The 18,347-nt window shown below is 40.8% G+C and overlaps 1 protein-coding gene across 1 annotated transcript in view; it reads left to right on the top strand.

Annotated features, from left to right (window-relative positions):
• Positions 1 to 365: 365 nt before the first annotated feature.
• enpp6 (ectonucleotide pyrophosphatase/phosphodiesterase 6) overlaps positions 366 to 18,347 on the top strand; it is a 37,201-nt gene continuing 19,219 nt past the window's right edge. The window contains exon 1 of the mRNA XM_046031712.1: positions 366 to 685. Coding sequence (XP_045887668.1) covers positions 430 to 685 — 256 coding nt within the window. The 5' untranslated portion in view covers positions 366 to 429. The remainder of the gene's footprint in view (positions 686 to 18,347) is intronic.

Below are 18,347 nucleotides of genomic sequence, written 5' to 3'. Positions count from 1 at the left end.
AATAAAATAAATAAATAAAACAGTAAGCGTGTGTGTGTGTTTATATATATATATATATTAAAAATAAACGAAATAAATAATCTCTCTCTCTTGCTCTCTCTCTGCTGCCAGTCTGCATTGATCACATCTTTTTTTATAATGCCTGGGTTTCGGGTGCTGAGGGGCTCGTAGCACCTCTTCTTCCCGTGTTCATGTTTGCATACACTGAGTTAAGTAAGTAGGCATAGTTTATTAAAAGTGGGTGAATTATACAATTCTTGCATGTCAGTCGGGGCCCTTAGGAGGGCGGGGCCTCTGATCCCACCCACCGCCCAGAGTGTAGGACTGGGACATCATTCCCACAGAGCTGTCTGCTCATTTCTAGCGCGAGCCATCGGCTGTCCGGGTTTCCAGCCGCTGTCAGTGACCTCAGCTCAAAGCGACACCGTCATGCCCACGAGACAGATACCCGCGTGCTCCCTGCTTCTCTTCCCGTCGCTGCTGCTGCTGTGCGGAGCGGGACAGCAGTGTCTCGCGGCAAGTCCGTTGCTCGTGTTCCTGATCGACGGGTTCCGTTATGACTACATGGATGACCTGCACGCGCTACCCGGATTTCGCGAGCTCGTGGGCAATGGGGTGAAGGTGGACTACATGACGCCGGACTTCCCGAGTTTATCATACCCTAATTACTACTCATTAATGACAGGTAGTCTAATCTATCTATCTATCTATCTATCTATCTATCTATCTTTCTGTGCACCTAAACAAGAGTACTAAAATAGGCAGATACTATTTAAAAATGAAACCTTAAAAGTTATGTTGAAATACAACCCACAACCTACAGCCTTCTTCATTCTTCTGTGGAGCTTCCTTAACCTTAACTCAACACACTAAATACTAAAAATGGGTGACCTTCAAACAATTACAGTTTTTCTCAGTTGCTTTAGTAACATTACATTTCTGTAATCATAAATGAAATTCTCAAAACTACTTGTTCCATCTCCACCTCATCTCCTCACTTGTACACATCATAAAAGTAATTTCTCATTATTTTGAACAAATTGCAAAAGCTTTGACACATTGATGCAAATGATTCTGTACAGTTGTCTGCTGTTTCCTACATTATCAGTTGGTTATGTCATGCTGATCACAATGCATTTTACCAGTCTCTGGTGAATAGTCTTACCCCCCAAAACATCTAGGCACAAGTTCACCACATAAGTTACCACATGCAGAGTGGTTGAACACGTTGTCAAAATCTAAATTTATTGTTATTCTGAATATTGTTACATACGTACGGACCAAGGTGCATAAACAAAGTAAGAATAAACAACAAAAAAATCCCAACACACTACAAAAGCTACACAGCCCTCCCTCCGACCATTCAGCCCATACACACAATACCATCCACAGTAAACAGAAACAATGCAAAGTGAGCAGTGAATAGCAAAAATCACCAGCAGATGTACAGTATATATTTTTATGTACATATACATACACACATATATGTATAGATAGAAGTGTCTGTCAGACTTTTTTTTAAAAATGTCTTCTGAATGTAAGCTATCCATTGTGAAGTGGATGAGAATCTGTGAATGTCAGCCTGAGCGGTGTTTCCCATGTTTACATTTCTAATGTTTTAGAAAGATTTTTTTTCTGTTGTGCTAAATGCAGTGCTGTAAAATAGTCTTGTTTGTTTTTCCGATTTTGTTAACAACACCACAGGGTTGTGTTTTTGCAGATTAGTTGTTAATGATTAATCACACGTATAACTGACGGAAACTGTTATGTAGCTGTCTGAACTGTTTAGATTGAAAGGTATATGGTCAACATGCTTCACCTGAATTTTAATTTAGAGTAATTCATATTTTCTTCATACTCAAAAGTTGTTTTCAGTATTTAAATAAAACAGTCATTCTTACCATCAATATATTACTTAGGGCTAAAATATTTATATTTGGTAGTATACAGCTGGTGATGCTGTAGCGACTTACTGTTTACTTAACTGATTGCGTTTGATTTGATGATGTGATGTTTCCAAGCAGTGGATTTCTGGCATCTTAAATTCAGTATTGTGTTTTGAGTAAAACAGGATGTATCAGCCAGTCACTCACATGTGGAAACTGCCCGGCTACTGTACTGTAACTGTAGCTGTGTCTCACTTCTATACTCCAAACGAATTTGGGCAGGTTTGGAGTCACCAAATTAAGGATACCCAAAAAAGTCATTAAGCAGACAGTTTTTGGTGTGTGTGTTTTGTTGATGTACTCTGCAGTCAGAAAATGCATTACACAAAGGAAAATATTTATCTATCCAGCGCTGCAAAAATTAAACAACACCACTTCCAAGAAGAACTTGCAAACAGAATAAATTAAAGCAAAAGCCTCCTGTTACGGTCCTACTCACCAATCAGAGTGGGCACAGGGCGTGTACATTTTACAACAACAAACGAAACTATAGGAAAACGTAGGATAATGGTGTCAGACAGACCGACACAGGTGGTGGCTGTGCAGTGGTTTTGTGTGTTTAGCTGCCCTACGTTGTTGACGTTTTGTTAATTTGTCCTTTCTTGTGCTTCAACTACGAATAACAGATCTCTGTGTGTGGCTGTGGCTCAGGAGGTAGAGCGGGTTGGCTGTTAATCAGAAGGTCGGTGGTTCAATCGTGCAACCAGGCTCCACCTGGTTGCATGCTGAAGTGTCCTTGGGCAAGATACTGAACCCTGAATTGCCCCTGGCGGCCAGTTCTGCCAGTGTGTGAATGTTAGTTTCTGTTTGAGCACTTAGGCTCAGTGTGTGAATGTAGTGTAAAAAGCACTTTTAGTGGTCGAAAAGGCGCTATACAAATACAGAGCATTTACTTTGTGCCACTCTCTGCAGGCTGCTTTTCCCACATGGAGCATTGCCTGATTTTGCTGACTTGTTTAGATTGTGTTGATTTGTTCGGTTGTCATGATTTTTGTGCTTCTACCATGGTTAAGTAGGCTACGTAGTTAAATTGTTTATTTTTTATCTGTTTTAACTGTGTTTATTGTTGATACACAATCAGGAATTTGCACAGGGTGTGTTGTTTTGAAAATCAACTGGCTTCTCTATGCCGTTCTGTGTCTGACTTCCTGCCCTGTCATCTCATCTGTGCTGCTTGATGAGGCAAGTTCCGTCAAAAATAGACTGGCAGTGATATTGAACTTTAGCTAAAGCAAAAAAAATAATTGCAAATCAAATCGTCATCACAATATATGGCAGAAAATTGTGATTGGACTTCGACTTTGCCATTAGCTAGTGTTACTTTCAAAGAGGCTGCGGAGCCTGGTTATATTGCCTGTTCGCCCGGCTCATAATGTTTCTTGAAACTTTAGTCACAAGCTAACCAGAAGCTAGACAGCAACCGACGCAAGAGACACAAGTTTGCTATCATTACAATTTTTCTCAATCGCTTTGGTACATTTCTTGAATCATCCCTAACACTTGCAAAACAGTAAGTGCATTTCTCGAAACACATCGAACAGCACAACACAGTGGTTTACCTGCAAAAGCCAATAACTCAGAATCCTTAGTATATCTCTCAAAATGAAATCTTTATGTCATTGAACATGTCAGTGCCACCAGAATGACAAATCCTTGTGTCATTGTTTACGAACAAGATAGTCAAAATGTTTAGTCATGTTTCATGTCATGTATCAATATAATAGTGTAATCTGTAAGTGTTTTTGATGTAAACTATGGCTAATGTTTTGATGACTGAATGATTGAAAATGCACAGTGCTGCACTTTTTCAATATGTCATATCAATTTCAACAGTATAAAGTTATACATTGCAAGAGATTGGACAGGAATCACAGTCACGTTTTTACTGTTCGTGCTGTAATTTGTTGATAGACCATGTCATTGTAATGCAGAATAGAAAAAGAAAGGACTCTCTGGATAGCACAATGGTAGAAATTACAAAATTAGAAATGTAAGCATGTGAAACACTCCTTAGGCTGATGTTCCTGTCAGGTCACAGATTCTCACCCACATCACAACAGATATCTTCATCAGTTACAGTAAGGACATATTTACACAAAATCTTATAGACATGTATAGAAAATATGATTGACAGATATAGATGACCTATCTCTCTTATCTCTCTCTCTCTCTTTCTCTCTCTCTCTTTGTATGTACTGCTAACAGTGTATTGTTACTGTTCACTGTTTATTGTATTGTGTGTATCGTGTGAATGGTCTGAGGGCTGTATTGCTACTGTAGCATGTTGTGATTTGTTGTTGTCTATTCCTGTTTATGCACCATGGTCTGTACGAAACAACATTTCGTTCAGCTGTATACTTGAATGACAATAAAGCTTGGCTTTATTTAACTTTGATTTTGACAACGTGTTCAGTCATTTTGCCTGTAGTGACTTATGCAATGAACTCATGCCTAGATGTTTTGGGGGGTAAGACTATTCAACAGAGGCTGGTATAATGCATTGTGATCAGCATGACATAAGCAACTGATAATGTAGGAAACAGCAGACAGTTGTACATACTCATATGCTTCAGTGTGTCAAAGCTTTTGCAATATGTTCAAAATAATGAGAAATTGCTTTTATGATGTGCACAAGTGAGGAGATGATGTGGAGGTTGAACAATTAGTAGAGAATTTCAATTCTGATCTGAGAAACATACTGAGAAAAACTGCTATTCCAGATTTACAGCTAGCAGCTAAACCTCTGTCTGTGGCAACTTTGCTAACAAAGGCAAACATCAAGCAAGCGCAGCAACACAAGACACAGCAAGCCAGCTAATAAGTTATTACTGACTAGTCCAACGCCTCAAGGCTAGCTCAGCATCTGTCCCACATTCGTTCAGCAGGAGTTTGAGAAATTGCTCAAATAATGTTCCTTAATGGAGGATTTTGTTGCACTTGTGTATAACGAGCAGTGTCAGTGTCAACATGACTAAAAAAGATAACATTAATTCTCACTGTTGTGGCTTCTGCTCTGCTGCCCGCTGTATTTGTGTGAAGGTGTGTGTGTGTGTGTCGGTGTGTGAGTGTGTGTGTGTGAATATGTGTGTGTTTGTGTTTGTAAACACTAGTGAACACAGGCACAGAACGGAGGGCAGAGGAGATCAGAGAGAGGCCTAAACTCAGAGTTACATAATATTGGACATAATTATCTGTTGAAATTCCATCGGAACCACAACATTATCAAAACAGTTTGATTTAAGGACACTGGTTTCTTTTATACTAACTGCAAAAACAGCATACTGTTATATATTGTATATAAACTGTGTACTATCAGTATGTAGTATAGCATGGGACACAGCATGTGAATAGACAGGATACTGGAAAAAAACTGTGAAGTTAAACGAGTTGCATTCTGACCTCACACCAAGCAAAGTCCTTAAACTAAAACAACAGGGAGAGGTAGGTAGTTTTCCAGTGCTGGTAATAGAACTGCACAAAATTACCATCACACCAACAAGTGCAGTGGGACATTGGAGTTTTAATCCTTAATCCTTAATATGGGTTTTAAAAAATTTAATTAATCACTTTTTTTGTAAAAATGAACCTTTCTCGGTTACCTCTATGTGAAGAAATCAGGTCGAGACCAATCTCTTGCCTTGTGATTCTGAACTGTACACACAGCGACAACATTGCAGCTAATGAAATGGAGTCCACTAACACCAAAAAGCGAATGGCTCCAAGCACAACACACACTCCAACACAAACTCCACAGAAGGACAAAAACAACAAAAATTGTGCTGAAGCCCATCAGGCCAAACAAAAATCAGATTGACGTTGTCAACATTACCGAAAGGCGTTTGAGTCATGGAGAGGCCTCCACTTTGTTTCGGATATTCACTAGTAAGGATCACACTGTCAACAGATGCAAGACAAGAAGTGCTGGCTTGTGCCTGGTTAGCTGGGTATTTATGGAAGTGTCAGGAGTGACGTGATTGACGTGAGGTCCTGCTCCTGAAACTCAGCTCCTGAAAAACTGACCCAGAATTGGCTTTCAACCTATTGGACAAGTAAGCTAGTATTACTGCAAAGCAAACCAACCAGTTGCTAACGTTATATACTTACATTATATACTATAGTAGTAATGTTTAATACTTTACCTGCTAATATGATCCATATTACTATGCTGTGTATCACTGGTATTATGTCAAAGCGTTGATTTTAGCCTGAAAAATGTGATTAATGGTTTTTAGCTATGCTGAAATAAACAGTGGTAAACTTATTGACAAGGTAAATTACAATGATACATGGAATCAGGGTCTGACATTAGCTCCCGCCACCCGCCAGATATGGGTGAATTGTTGACAGTTGTTGGTAAAATCGGCAGGCCTCCGCCACTTTGGCGGACAGGGATAATGCACAACAGAAAGACACATGTAATAAGATTAGCATATTGTGACCGGTGCATGCACCTGCGTCACGCACAATACACACACACCCAGCAGTCAGCTCAGGGAATATCTGTGGCGCCCTTTTAAACCAAACTACCAGGGGAAGAGGTTCAGTTCAACCTGAGTGACAACCAGGACTACGAGAGTTAACGCAGGTGTTGTTGGAGAATCACTAAGCTTGTCTATTAGATGCAAGAGGCATCACTTGGTTTTATTTTTGCTGGCCTACTTTTGTATTGAAACTGAGTTGTTTATTTTTTTGAGTAGGAGGTTTTTGTTGAGATATGGACTCTTGTGGAGATTTGAACTGAACCATTGGTGGTTGAACTGTGGGTTTTATGGTGAGCACTGACTGTATAATACACTATGTGTTTCTTGTCCTCTGTCGGTACCTTGTCAAGTAAGGTGGAGTGATTGTCATGTACTGAAATATATGAGTCCTTTTGACATGCAAACATACATGTAATGTTTTTGTGTACATATACTGAACATTGAATGCCAACATTATTTACATTGAATGATGCCTGAATGAGCTGAATGTTATTCCTGCATTAGGCTCGATGGACAAAAATGGACAAAAAAAAAACACATTACTGTTCAGTGAAGTAACGTTACTTACTATGGTATTACTGCTATAGTATAGTGTGTCAACAATCTAATAGCATTCAGTCTTGCTCACAAACTGTTTTCGTCATCATCCTTGAAATTTAGCTATGCTGACATTGCTGAGCCTTTTCTGTGAATGATACACAAATAGCTGGCTGCCAAATGCACTCAGTGCGTGGATTAGCACAGATTAGTTCAGCATCAAGCTGATAAAAATATTACTGTAATGTCGCAGTGGGAATTTACCCGAGGTTCTAGCATTTGGTGTGATGCCGTGTCAGGTCTGTCTGTCACTGTTTTTGGCTCACTCATTAGTTCGAGTATGCACACCAGCAAACACTTACAAAGGTAGTGGTTGCAATGTGAAACCTCACCACCAGAGGCCAGTGAAAACTACACATGGCCATTTTGTTTTTCAGTCGTGGTTGATTTTGCGACGTGTGGTTACTGGTGGTAACCATAACCACTTCAGTCCCCAGAGTCTTGAGGGAAGCAAACACTGGTTGACCTGCTGCTTTTTCAGAAATACAACAGAGGAGCAATTTGTGTATCTGTTTACTGATTAACCAAGCGAACACATGGCAAGCAAAGACGTGGGGTGGCAGCTGCTCCCTGTCTGAAAGCATCTTAACTGCTCATTGTTCTGTTACTCCATACAATATTTAAAAGTGTTCAGCTGTCAAAAAATCCCCAAAATACCTGTTGTCGTCCACTTTGGATCAACATCAGTGACACATAAATTGTGTTTCCTGTGGCTGCTTCACAACAAAAGCCACCCTGTGTTTCACCAATTGAAGTCTTGTACTGTGAAGCAGCAGCAGTAGGAAAACCTCTTAGGCGAGGCGCCCAGTAAGCATACTGAGCAGACCCCCAAAGGAACTGTCTCCTTTTGACCCGAAGGAGCATTGGCTCTACTCCAAGCTCCCACCAGAAGTCTGGGCTCCTTACCCTCATTTCGACCAGTTGTATCTTTTGTTCACTTTCCAGAGCAATCCACCGTTTTCCAGCAGAGAACCATGGCCTCAGACTCGCTCATCCTTCACACTCGGCTGCGAAATTTCCCCAGTGTGTGCTGCAGTCTGGTAAACCCAGCAGAAACACATCTGCTAAGAGCAGGCTGCCTTGAGTTGCTGTCACCTTTTAATAAATAAATAACCACCACCCTGGTCTGCCTCTACACAGATCAGTGTTAGATACTGTCAGCCAAGACAACCTAACTTAATGACCAGGGCTTTCTGCATCTCAAGGAGAATCTCATCCACACATGGCGCCTTCCCAGACGTAACTAACATCAACTGAAGCCTAATTCACACTACACGATTTTAAGCCATATTTGCCGGTCGGTGAGCTCTGCGACCATCAGGCTGTGATCGGGGATAAATCAGCGGTCGATCGGCGGTCGCCAGTTGTTATGTGTGAACTACTCAGCAACTCATCAAAACGGCTTTCTGACACATCGCTGATGTCTGTCCGATATCTAGCATGTCAGATATCTGGAGGAGTCAGCTGACTCGACATCCACATCCAGCCAATGAGAGCAGGCAGCTGGCAGAGCAGGCAGCTACTTTTTCTTGTTTTTTTTCTTTTAAACCTGTCCTGCCCAGCAGCCTGGTATAGAGTATGATGACCTGGCTACCATATGGTGCCAGACAGATTTTACTTTTAACAAGAGTGTATTAATATACTCCTTTGTCTGTTTTATTATTTATTTAATTATGTATTGATTTGTCACCGGGCCGGACAGGGGGGCAGACACGGGGATGGGGGGGGCACAAACAGACAGCACAGAGAAAGGACAACACCTGTAAGAGAAGGTGGAAAGGGGGATGGAAGGTGGGGACAACAGGGAAAAGCTGTGGGAAACACCAATTGCAGAAAGCAACGAAACCTGCAATAGAACAGAAAGGGGGGCTTGGGGAGGAGAAAAACAACAACAAACAAACACAAACAAAAACAAACAATAAAAATAATAATAATAGTAAAAGACAACCAGCCAAACAGCAGCAATGAACAGTTGACATAGTAAGACAACTAAGAGAAAAATGAAAACAAGAAACAGTCACGCACACTAAATAAGCAACACAGCACAGCCACGAGAGCTGGAAAAGTAACTGAAAGAAAAGCATCAGGAATAATTCTACCAGGGACAACCTAAATTTGTTTGTGTCTATGTGTGAGACTGATTGTCTGTGTGCGTGTGGGTGAATGTGTCTGTATGTGTGTGTGTACATGTGTGTGCGCATAAGCCTGTTAAAGACTCCCAGATGCACCGCGATGCAAACGCGGAAGACCCCGACCCAAATGCCAGTTGACAACGTAATGCCGACGGAACGCAAAAGAACGCCCGGACCGACCGCGGCGCGCACACAACATAGACCAGTGCTCCCCCCATCCAGCACCCCACCGCCGCGCAGCGAACAACCAAAACGCCCAAATGCCACGCAATCATCAACACCAATGCACAAGTGACGAGCCCAACGCGCACACTGCGCGAGCACGGCGACACCCAATGCCCAGCAGCCCCCCGCGAATCCCGCGTGCGAGGTCGGGCAAACGAGAGAGAGCAAGCGGAAAAACACGACAGCGAAAGCCAGCGGAGAGAAACACCAGCAGCAAGTCCCAGCCCGGCAGCAAACGTGCCGCACAGGTCACCGTGCACCCGCCAATAAAAGTCCGCCATCCCCCCAACCGCCGGAAAAAACTAAGGCTGCTACTTTTTCACTGCAAAACACTTTTTACTCCCCTTCAGATCTCTCTGTAGCTCAGACAATCCCTGCTACCTGTGTCTATTCTTTCACCTAGATTTTTTGTCATTATAAGTGCTATCTGTATTATAAAAAACAACAGCCAGGAGGTAGAGCTGGTTGGCCGTTAATCGGAAGGTCGGTGGTTCAATCCCTGGCTCCCCCTGGATACTGAACCCCAATTTGTTATTGGTGGCTGTTCCGCCAGTGTATGAATGTGTGTGAATGCTAGTTTCCGTTTGAGCACTTAGGCTCAGTGTATGAATGTGTATGACTGGTGGATGTAGTGTAAAAGCGCTTTGAGTGGTCGAAAAGACTAGAAAGGCGCTATACAAGTACGGAGCAATTACATTTACAGCTGTTTCGTGTGTAGGCACGCGTCATTTCACGTGTGTTTTGTTGACAAAACTTGGTTTGGAGACCAGCTATGGGTGACAGAATTGTTGTTAGCTTGTGTATTGTGTGACCCCCTGTCACCAATCAGTCAAGTGGGAACACCACAATGACTTCAGACTCCCGTCACAAGATGGCAAGTTGTGCAGTGTGAACAGCTCGTCCGACGCTTAAAATCATGTAGTCTGCACGAGCCTTTAGCATGTGGTTACTAATTACAGAACACATGCTACAAGAGAGGTATTTGTAAAACAAAAGATTATGTTGTAGTTCCCTTTAAGCTACTCTATGTTATATATAAATGTATATAAAGTAGATGGGTAAATGAATAATAAGTCATAGAAATAAAGCTATTTTACATAGTGCACAGGCTGAGGAGAGAAGCTGCTCTGCAGTCTGGTGGTGCAACAGTAGATATATCTTCTTGCCAGTAGGCAGCAGGGTGAACAGGTTGTGGCTGGGTGAGTTCTGTCTTTGAATATCTATTCGGCTCTTTCCATGCACCTCAACTTTCCAATATCACTGATGCTTTGTAGATGAGTACTAGGGGTGGGAATCACAGGGTACCTCACAATACGAAGATACAGCAGTTGTGCGATAATCAATATATTGCTTGACAATCCTTTAATTATACATCACTATATCTAACTATGAATTCAAAATGCCTACAAAAAGGTAAAGTTTTCTCTATTTATTCGCTGCAAATCCAAGCTGTTAGAAAAGAGCATAATTCTATAGCACACATTTTTAAGTCTATAAATTAAAATTACAAAACTATAGCACATCAGTGGTGTCCTGCCCTTTCTCAGCTTTGTGACAGGTGTATTTTTAGGCCACTGGGAATTTAAAAAGGTTTCAGTTTTGACCCTTTGGGGTTGCTGTAGCTAATCAGTGTGGAGCAGATAAAGCCAATTAAGTTAGCAACTCTTTTTTATTTTACACAGAGCACAGGAAACATATGTACCTTACATATTTGCAAAAGATGTCACTCTGGATGTTAAGCATGTGAAGCAAAATATGTAGATTGTGCTAAGATTAAATTATTATTAAATTATGCTGACGTCCCTTAGCATGTCAATGGAGATTCCCATTATACGTTAGCATTGAGCTAACCGTCAAAAATATATATATCGATATGAGGGGCTGTAATATCAATACAGTATCATGGAAAAATGTATATTGATATGTTGCTGTGTCAATGTTTTGGCACACACCTAATGAGTACCAATGATCTTCTAAACAGTTTTAATCACTCACTGCAGAGCCCTCATGTCCTGAGCCATGCACATCCCATGCCAGTTTGCGACAACAATGAAATATCTAATCAATACATGTAAGTTGTACAGACATAAATTATGCAGGCCTGTGCGTAGCTGTGTACGCTAACTCACGCTACACCCAGTTTGCATTACGGTATCAGTTGATGGAGAGAAAAGGGTGATGCTACTTTGTTAGCTGGTGATCCCATTGTGGATAAGCCAGGCGGAGAAGGAGCTCAGTGCATCATGGGAAATCTTCCGGCAGTCTAGGCCTATAGCAACATAACATAGCTAACCAGTCCTAACGATAAGCTTTATCGAAGAGGAAAGTCACTACATTGACATGCTGAAGACATTAAAGAACATCTCACTAACAAGCAGAAAGAAAGATGAGGTGGACAGGGCTATTTAATTGAAAAATGCAATCACAAAATTCAGCTTTGTCTGAAGACGCGGAGCTGCTCCCAGTTGTTAGGCTATTGGACTGCACCATTGCAGACATGCAATCAAAATAAAAACAATCGACGAACTATCCAGGATGTTGATCGTAAACAACAGCTGCATTGATGCAAGCCTTCGGAGAGTCCGTACCTTTCTACTGCTTTTCTTTACAATTCCAGTGACTGTCTGCCGAATAATCCTTTTCCCAACTGTAGTTTATTAAATCTTACCTGAAAAGCTCAATGGGACAACTGTGCAGTGCGTTTAACTGTTGCTGGTAATTTAAAAGCTGCATACCTTAACTTCTTCCATTTTCTTCTGACATTGTTATGTTGTTATATTACGTCTGATTGTGATGGGACAGCCTGCTTTGACCATCATGCATTGGGGCCCAGCACTGCCTTGTTATGCCACTGGCTCTGAGATTGGCTTGTTTTGTTTTACAAGCTGAGGCGTATAATGAGTAATGGGCCATTAATGAGTAACTAGACAAGATAATGATTACTGTGGGCCTGTAGGCTGGTATATGCCACGGAAAATTATAATAGGAGTTAGTAAGTATCTGAACTTGATGTGATTGAAATTCCCAGTTTCTTTATTCACTGCTGATCTGTACTTAGTCTCTGAGTGCTTTACAATCCAGTATATATTTTTGTATGAGATAGGAGATATGTAAGGATTGAAGTTTCTGCTCCAAATCTCAGTGAGTGAATACATCTGACCCTGATAATGAGATCCTTCCCACAATTCCGGTTTATTAGTTGTATAAGCGATCAAAAGTCTGTGTGTGTGTTCCCTTCTTTGCTCAGTTGATCACATGTAAGCGTAATGTGAGTAAAATATGGAGGACCTGGCTGTCATTATGTCACCATGAGATGTGCATTTACATCGGTTTTACTATATCATGTGTTAAAACATTTTGATGATAACAGTACTGACATTACTGTTATTATCATCGTCTCATTTTCAGATCAGCTCCTGCCTTCATTTACAGGTTGATTTAGACTAACCACAAGACAGTCAAACAGAGACACAGCAGTCACATCAGGACCAGTGAACCAGTCTTGTTTTCTGTCTAGTTCTAGTTACTGTGGTCCTGACATGCTATGCTTACACACATTACATTCTTCCTCACAGGTCAGCTTCAGTCTGGCCATGGTGTTTGTTAGTAGTAATGTGGAGATGGCGTGCAGACAGATTGTGGGTGCTAGTGACTTGTAAGAGCCCATTATAACTGTGCCATGGTCCATTACTTTTATGTTTTAACATTCTGCCTTTAGAAATTATTTGAACTATTAAGACCCAGCAGTTAACACTTGCAAGATGGGTCATAAAAGTTGATTGTGCACACTAAAATTAAATTGATGAATTTTACCCAATGAATGTCTGAATCCCAGAACATCACAAATAAAATGGGGGATGAATATTGTGAAGGATTTTTTTTGGTTCTTTCACAACTATTACAATCCAAAAGATAACTAAACATGTATGAAATCATAGATTATTGTATAGAATCTACAGTAAATGACATTTTCAGTCAACTGTCTTAAACTTCTAACATCCAACCTGCTTTTATTTGTGGTGTTTGTAGTGTATTTGATCCAAGTTAATTTGCAAATTGCAACAAGCTGCAGTTTACAGTAAAGGAAATCATTGTGGGAGGTAATATTTTAGCATTAATAGCATTCAGCCCCTGCCGCATCAGTGCATCTCTTCAATGCCAGCCATGTTGCAGCATACAGATTACCTGCCTCAGCTCTCTCAGACAATGAAATATTGGTCATGCTCGCCAGAGGTTGAATTCAATTTTATGTATATAGCGCCAAATCACAACAACAGTTATCTCTGAGAGCTTTTCATAAAAGAGCAGGTCGAGACCATACCTCTATGATGTTATTTACAGAAGCCCAACAATTCCCACCAAGAGCGAGCACTAGGCGAAAGAGGCAATGAAAAACTTCCTTTTAAGAGGCAGAAACCTCGAGCAGAACCATGGCTCAGGGTGGGCGGCCATCTGCCTCGACCGGTTGGGGGTGACAGAGAGAGAGAGATAGAGAGAGAGGGAGGGAGAGAGAGAGGGGAGGGAGGCAGCCTACACAATATACACACAGAGGTACAGATAGTAAAGGTAATGTTGCTATAGACTGAATGAATAATGGTACAGATATTTACAGTAGTGTTTATGATAGTGATCATAATGTTAGAGAAAATAATAACAATAATAGTAATAGGACTAGCAATAATTGCAGCAGAGGGTGTCGAGCAGGAACACGGGGGCAGCAGGTGACCCGCAGCCACAGATCCAGAGTCCACAGCTCCAGAGCCAGAAATACCTGCAGGAAGTGATAAGAGGAGAGAGGAGAGGGACGAGAAAGCACAAGACTACCAGAAAGGGGAGAAGTTGTGTTAGTAACATGCAATAATGGGATAAGGTTGCATACAGAGGGAGAGAAAGTAGAGGAGAGAGGAGCTCAGTGCATCATGGGAAATCCCCCGGCAGTCTAGGCCTATAGCAGCATAACCAAGGGATGGTTCAGGACTCACCTGAGCCAGCCCTAACTATAAGCTTTATCAAAGAGGAAAGTCTTAAGCCTACTCTTAAATGTGGAGATGGTGTCTGCCTCCTGAACCCAAACTGGAACCTGGTTCCACAGGAGAGGTGCTTGATAGCTGAACGCTCTGGCTCCTAGTCTACTTTTGGAGACCATAGGAACCACAAGTAACCCTGCATTCTGGGAGCGCAGTGCTCTGGTGGGGTAGTAAGGTACTATGAGCTCTTTAAGATAAAATGGTGCCTGACAATTAAGATTTTTATAGGTGAGAAGAAGGATTTTAAATTCTATTCTGGATTTTACAGGAAGTCAATGCAGAGAAGCTAAGACAGGAGAAATGTGATCTCTTTCCCTGGTTCCAGTCAGAACACGTGCTGCAGCATTCTGAATCAGCTGAAGAGTCTTGATAATAAAGAATTGTAGTAATCCAGCCTAGAAGTAACAAATGCATAGACAAATTTTTTCTGCATCATTTTTAGACAGGATTTTCCTGATTTTTGCAATATTACGTAGGTGAAAAAAGGTGCTCTTTGAAATTTACTTACATGTCCTGATCAAAGATAACTCCGAGAGTCCTCACAGTGGTGCTGGAGGCCAGGGCGATGCCATCCAGACTATCCAAACTATATCTTTAGATAATGCATCACAGAGGTGCGTGGGCCCCAGAACAAGAACTTCAGTTTTATCTGAGTTTAACATTAGAAATTTACAGGTCATCCAGGTTTTAACATCCTGAAGGCACATTTGAAGTTCAGCTAACTGATGAATTTCATGTGGCTTGATCGATAGATATAATTGAGTATCATCTGCATAACAATGAAAGTTTATGGAGTGTTTCCTGATAATATTGCCTAAAGGAAGCATATATAAAGTGAAGAGGATTTTTTCCGAGCACAGATCCTTCCGGAACTCCCTGACTAACTTTGGCGTGCATGGATTCATCGTTAACATGTACAAACTGAGATCGATCTGATAAATAGTTAAATGATAAATAGTTCCCAAGCATTTCCTACACCATCTGCAGTAATACAGGGTTCACTGCAGCACAGTTCTGGCCTCATTTCTGTTCATCACATCTCTTCAGTCTGTAACTGTATCAAAATTGTGTATAACTTGTTGGTGTTTTGGTTCACGGCCATCTGCTGCTCACTGTTGCTTCTCATTTGTTATCGATCATTCTCTGCCTAGCTGGACTTGGCTTTCATTCACAGTTGTGGTCAATAATTGAGATCAATGCTGGCAATATTATATGCTCCTGGTTATTGCAGGGCTATAGGTTCCCCACTTTCAGTCATTGCTGAAAGTGGGCATGTACGATTGCTCATAACTGAAAATATTCATGCATTCTGCTAATTGCTTGTCTCATTGCATTTTGTCCTCACGCGTCACTCATAGCCTGCGAGATCTCATGAATCATTCAAGGTATTTTCAGTTTGGTCATCAGACCCTAATTAATTTCTGTTTGGTTGTCGGGCCTTATTTTCTGTTTTCTATTTTATTTAAGTTGGTCCTTGCTGACATTCATTTCTGCTTCGTTTTATAACCTTTTATTTAACTAATGGCCTTGCTTGCTCTTTATTTTGTTTGCACAAGCAAAAACCATGGTCTACGACCTCATGCATGAGTACTGGTATTTTCAGGTTGTCGGACCCTTCTGTTTCTCAACGTTACATAATTTCTGTTTGGTCATTGAACTTTATATTTCTTTTGCCATTTTATTTAAGTTGGTCTTTTAGCTTTTTTATATCAGTTTTTGTCCTCGCTGACCGTTTATTTTTGTTGTACACTATGACAATTTAATTAGTGGTTGACCTCATTTTGTGAGGTCAGTAAGACCTCATTCATGCCCTATCTAATACATGATAATGTTTTCATAATAATCCATGCATTTTCCTGTCTAATCTTGTCATTACATATTTTTCTAGAAAGTTGCTGCTGCCTGATAAGATAATTTGTTGTCCTTTCTTGATCTTTTCTTATTTGGGGGGTTTTCTACAACGGCTTCATCACTCCCTTTAAATACCATGATGTCACAATGGAGTCTAATCACTAAAGACTATTCACATTTTCCATAATCATTGTGCACATGTTAATAAATCAAACAACTCCAAGGGAGTTTTGCATTTTTGTGCTGGTTTAAAGTTTTAATCATTAGTGATGTGGCTGAGAGTAAATCACAATTGCAGTGGACGCATGCTGTAGTATGTGCATGTACGTGTAAACATAGAATAGAAAACATTGAATTCATTAGATCAGCCCCAATGTCACAGATACCCGATCCAGCTATTTGTGACAGTATCAGACTGATATCGTTTAATTTGGCAAGATAGTCTTAAAACTTATAGGAAGGCCCTCCGTAATGCCAGAGCAGCGTACTACTCGTCATTAATAGAGGAAAATAAGAACAACCCCAGGTTTCTTTTCAGCACTGTAGCCAGGCTGACAGAGAGTCACAGCTCTATTGAGCCAAGTATTCCCATAGCTCTCAGTAGTTATGACTTCATTAGCTTCTTTAATGATAAAATTCTAGCTATTAGAGACAAAATTCACCAAGACCTGCCCTCAACTGGCACCAACTTATCTCTTAACTCAGGAACCTTAGAAACAGCTGTAGAACCAGATATATGTTTAGACTGTTTTGCTTCCCTCAATCTTTACCAACTAACTTCAATAATTTCTTCATCTAAACCATCAACCTGCCTCTTAGACCCCATCCCGACTAGGTTGCTTAAAGATGTTTTACCCTTAGTCAGCACTTCTATACTAGATATGATCAATCTATGTCTATCAACAGGCTATGTATCACAGTACTGTAAAGTAGCTGTAATTAAACCTCTTCTGAAAAAGCCCAAACTTGATCCGGATGTTTTAGCCAACTATAGACCTATATCTAACCTTCCATTTCTCTCTAAGGTTCTGGAGAAAGCAGTTGCTAAACAGCTGTGTGACTTTCTACAGAGCAATAGTTTATTTGAGGATTTTCAGTCAGTCATCATAGCACAGAGACAGCACTGGTGAAAATTACTAACGACCTCCTTATTGCATCAGACAAAGGACTTGTCTATGTACTGGTTTTATTAGATCTTAGTGCTGCATTTGATACCATTGACCATCAGATCCTATTGCAGAGACTGGAACATTTCATTGGCATTAAAGGAACCGCTCTAAGCTGGTTTTAAGTCCTATTTATCAGATCGATTTCAGTTTGTAGATGTTAACGATGAGTCCTCCATGCATGCCAAAGTTAGGCATGGAGTTCCTCAAGGATCTGTCCTCGGACCAATCCTCTTCACTTTATATATGCTTCCTTTAGGCAATATTATCAGGAAATATTCCATAAACTTTCATTGTTATGCAGATGATACTCGATGATATCTATCGATCAAACCAGATGAAACTCATCAGTTAGCTAAACTTCAGATGTGCCTTCAGGATGTTAAAACCTGGATGACCTGTAATTTTCTAATGTTAAACTCAGATAAAACTGAAGTTCTTGTTCTGGGGCCTAAGCACCTCCGTGACGCATTATCTAAAGATATAGTTTCCCTTGATGGCATCGCCCTGGCCTCCAGCACCACTGTGAGGAATCTTGGAGTTATCTTTGATCAGGACATGTCATTTAAGTCTCACATTAAGCAAATTTCAAGGACCGCCTTTTTTCACCTACGTAATATTGCGAAAATCAGGAACATCCTGAAAAAGTCCGTTAAGACTCTTCAGCTGATCCAGAATGCTGCAGCACGTGTTCTGACAGGAACCAGGAAAAGAGATCATATTTCTCCTGTCTTAGCTTCTTTGCATTGGCTTCCAGTAAAATCCAGAATAGAATTAAAAATCATTCTTCTTACCTACAAAGCTCTTAATGGTCAGGCACCATCTTATCTTAAAGATAGTCTTGTGCTTTCTCATCCCTCTCCTCTCTCCTGCTATCACTTCCTGCAGGTTTTCTGGCTCTGGAGCTGTGGAGTCTGGATCT

The sequence above is a fragment of the Micropterus dolomieu genome, linkage group LG19 (assembly GCF_021292245.1).
Source record: "Micropterus dolomieu isolate WLL.071019.BEF.003 ecotype Adirondacks linkage group LG19, ASM2129224v1, whole genome shotgun sequence".
In the NCBI taxonomy this organism is placed as follows: Eukaryota; Metazoa; Chordata; class Actinopteri; order Centrarchiformes; family Centrarchidae; genus Micropterus; species Micropterus dolomieu.
Note: the sequence above shows the minus strand (reverse complement) of the source record. Positions and strands in the feature narration are given on the sequence as shown.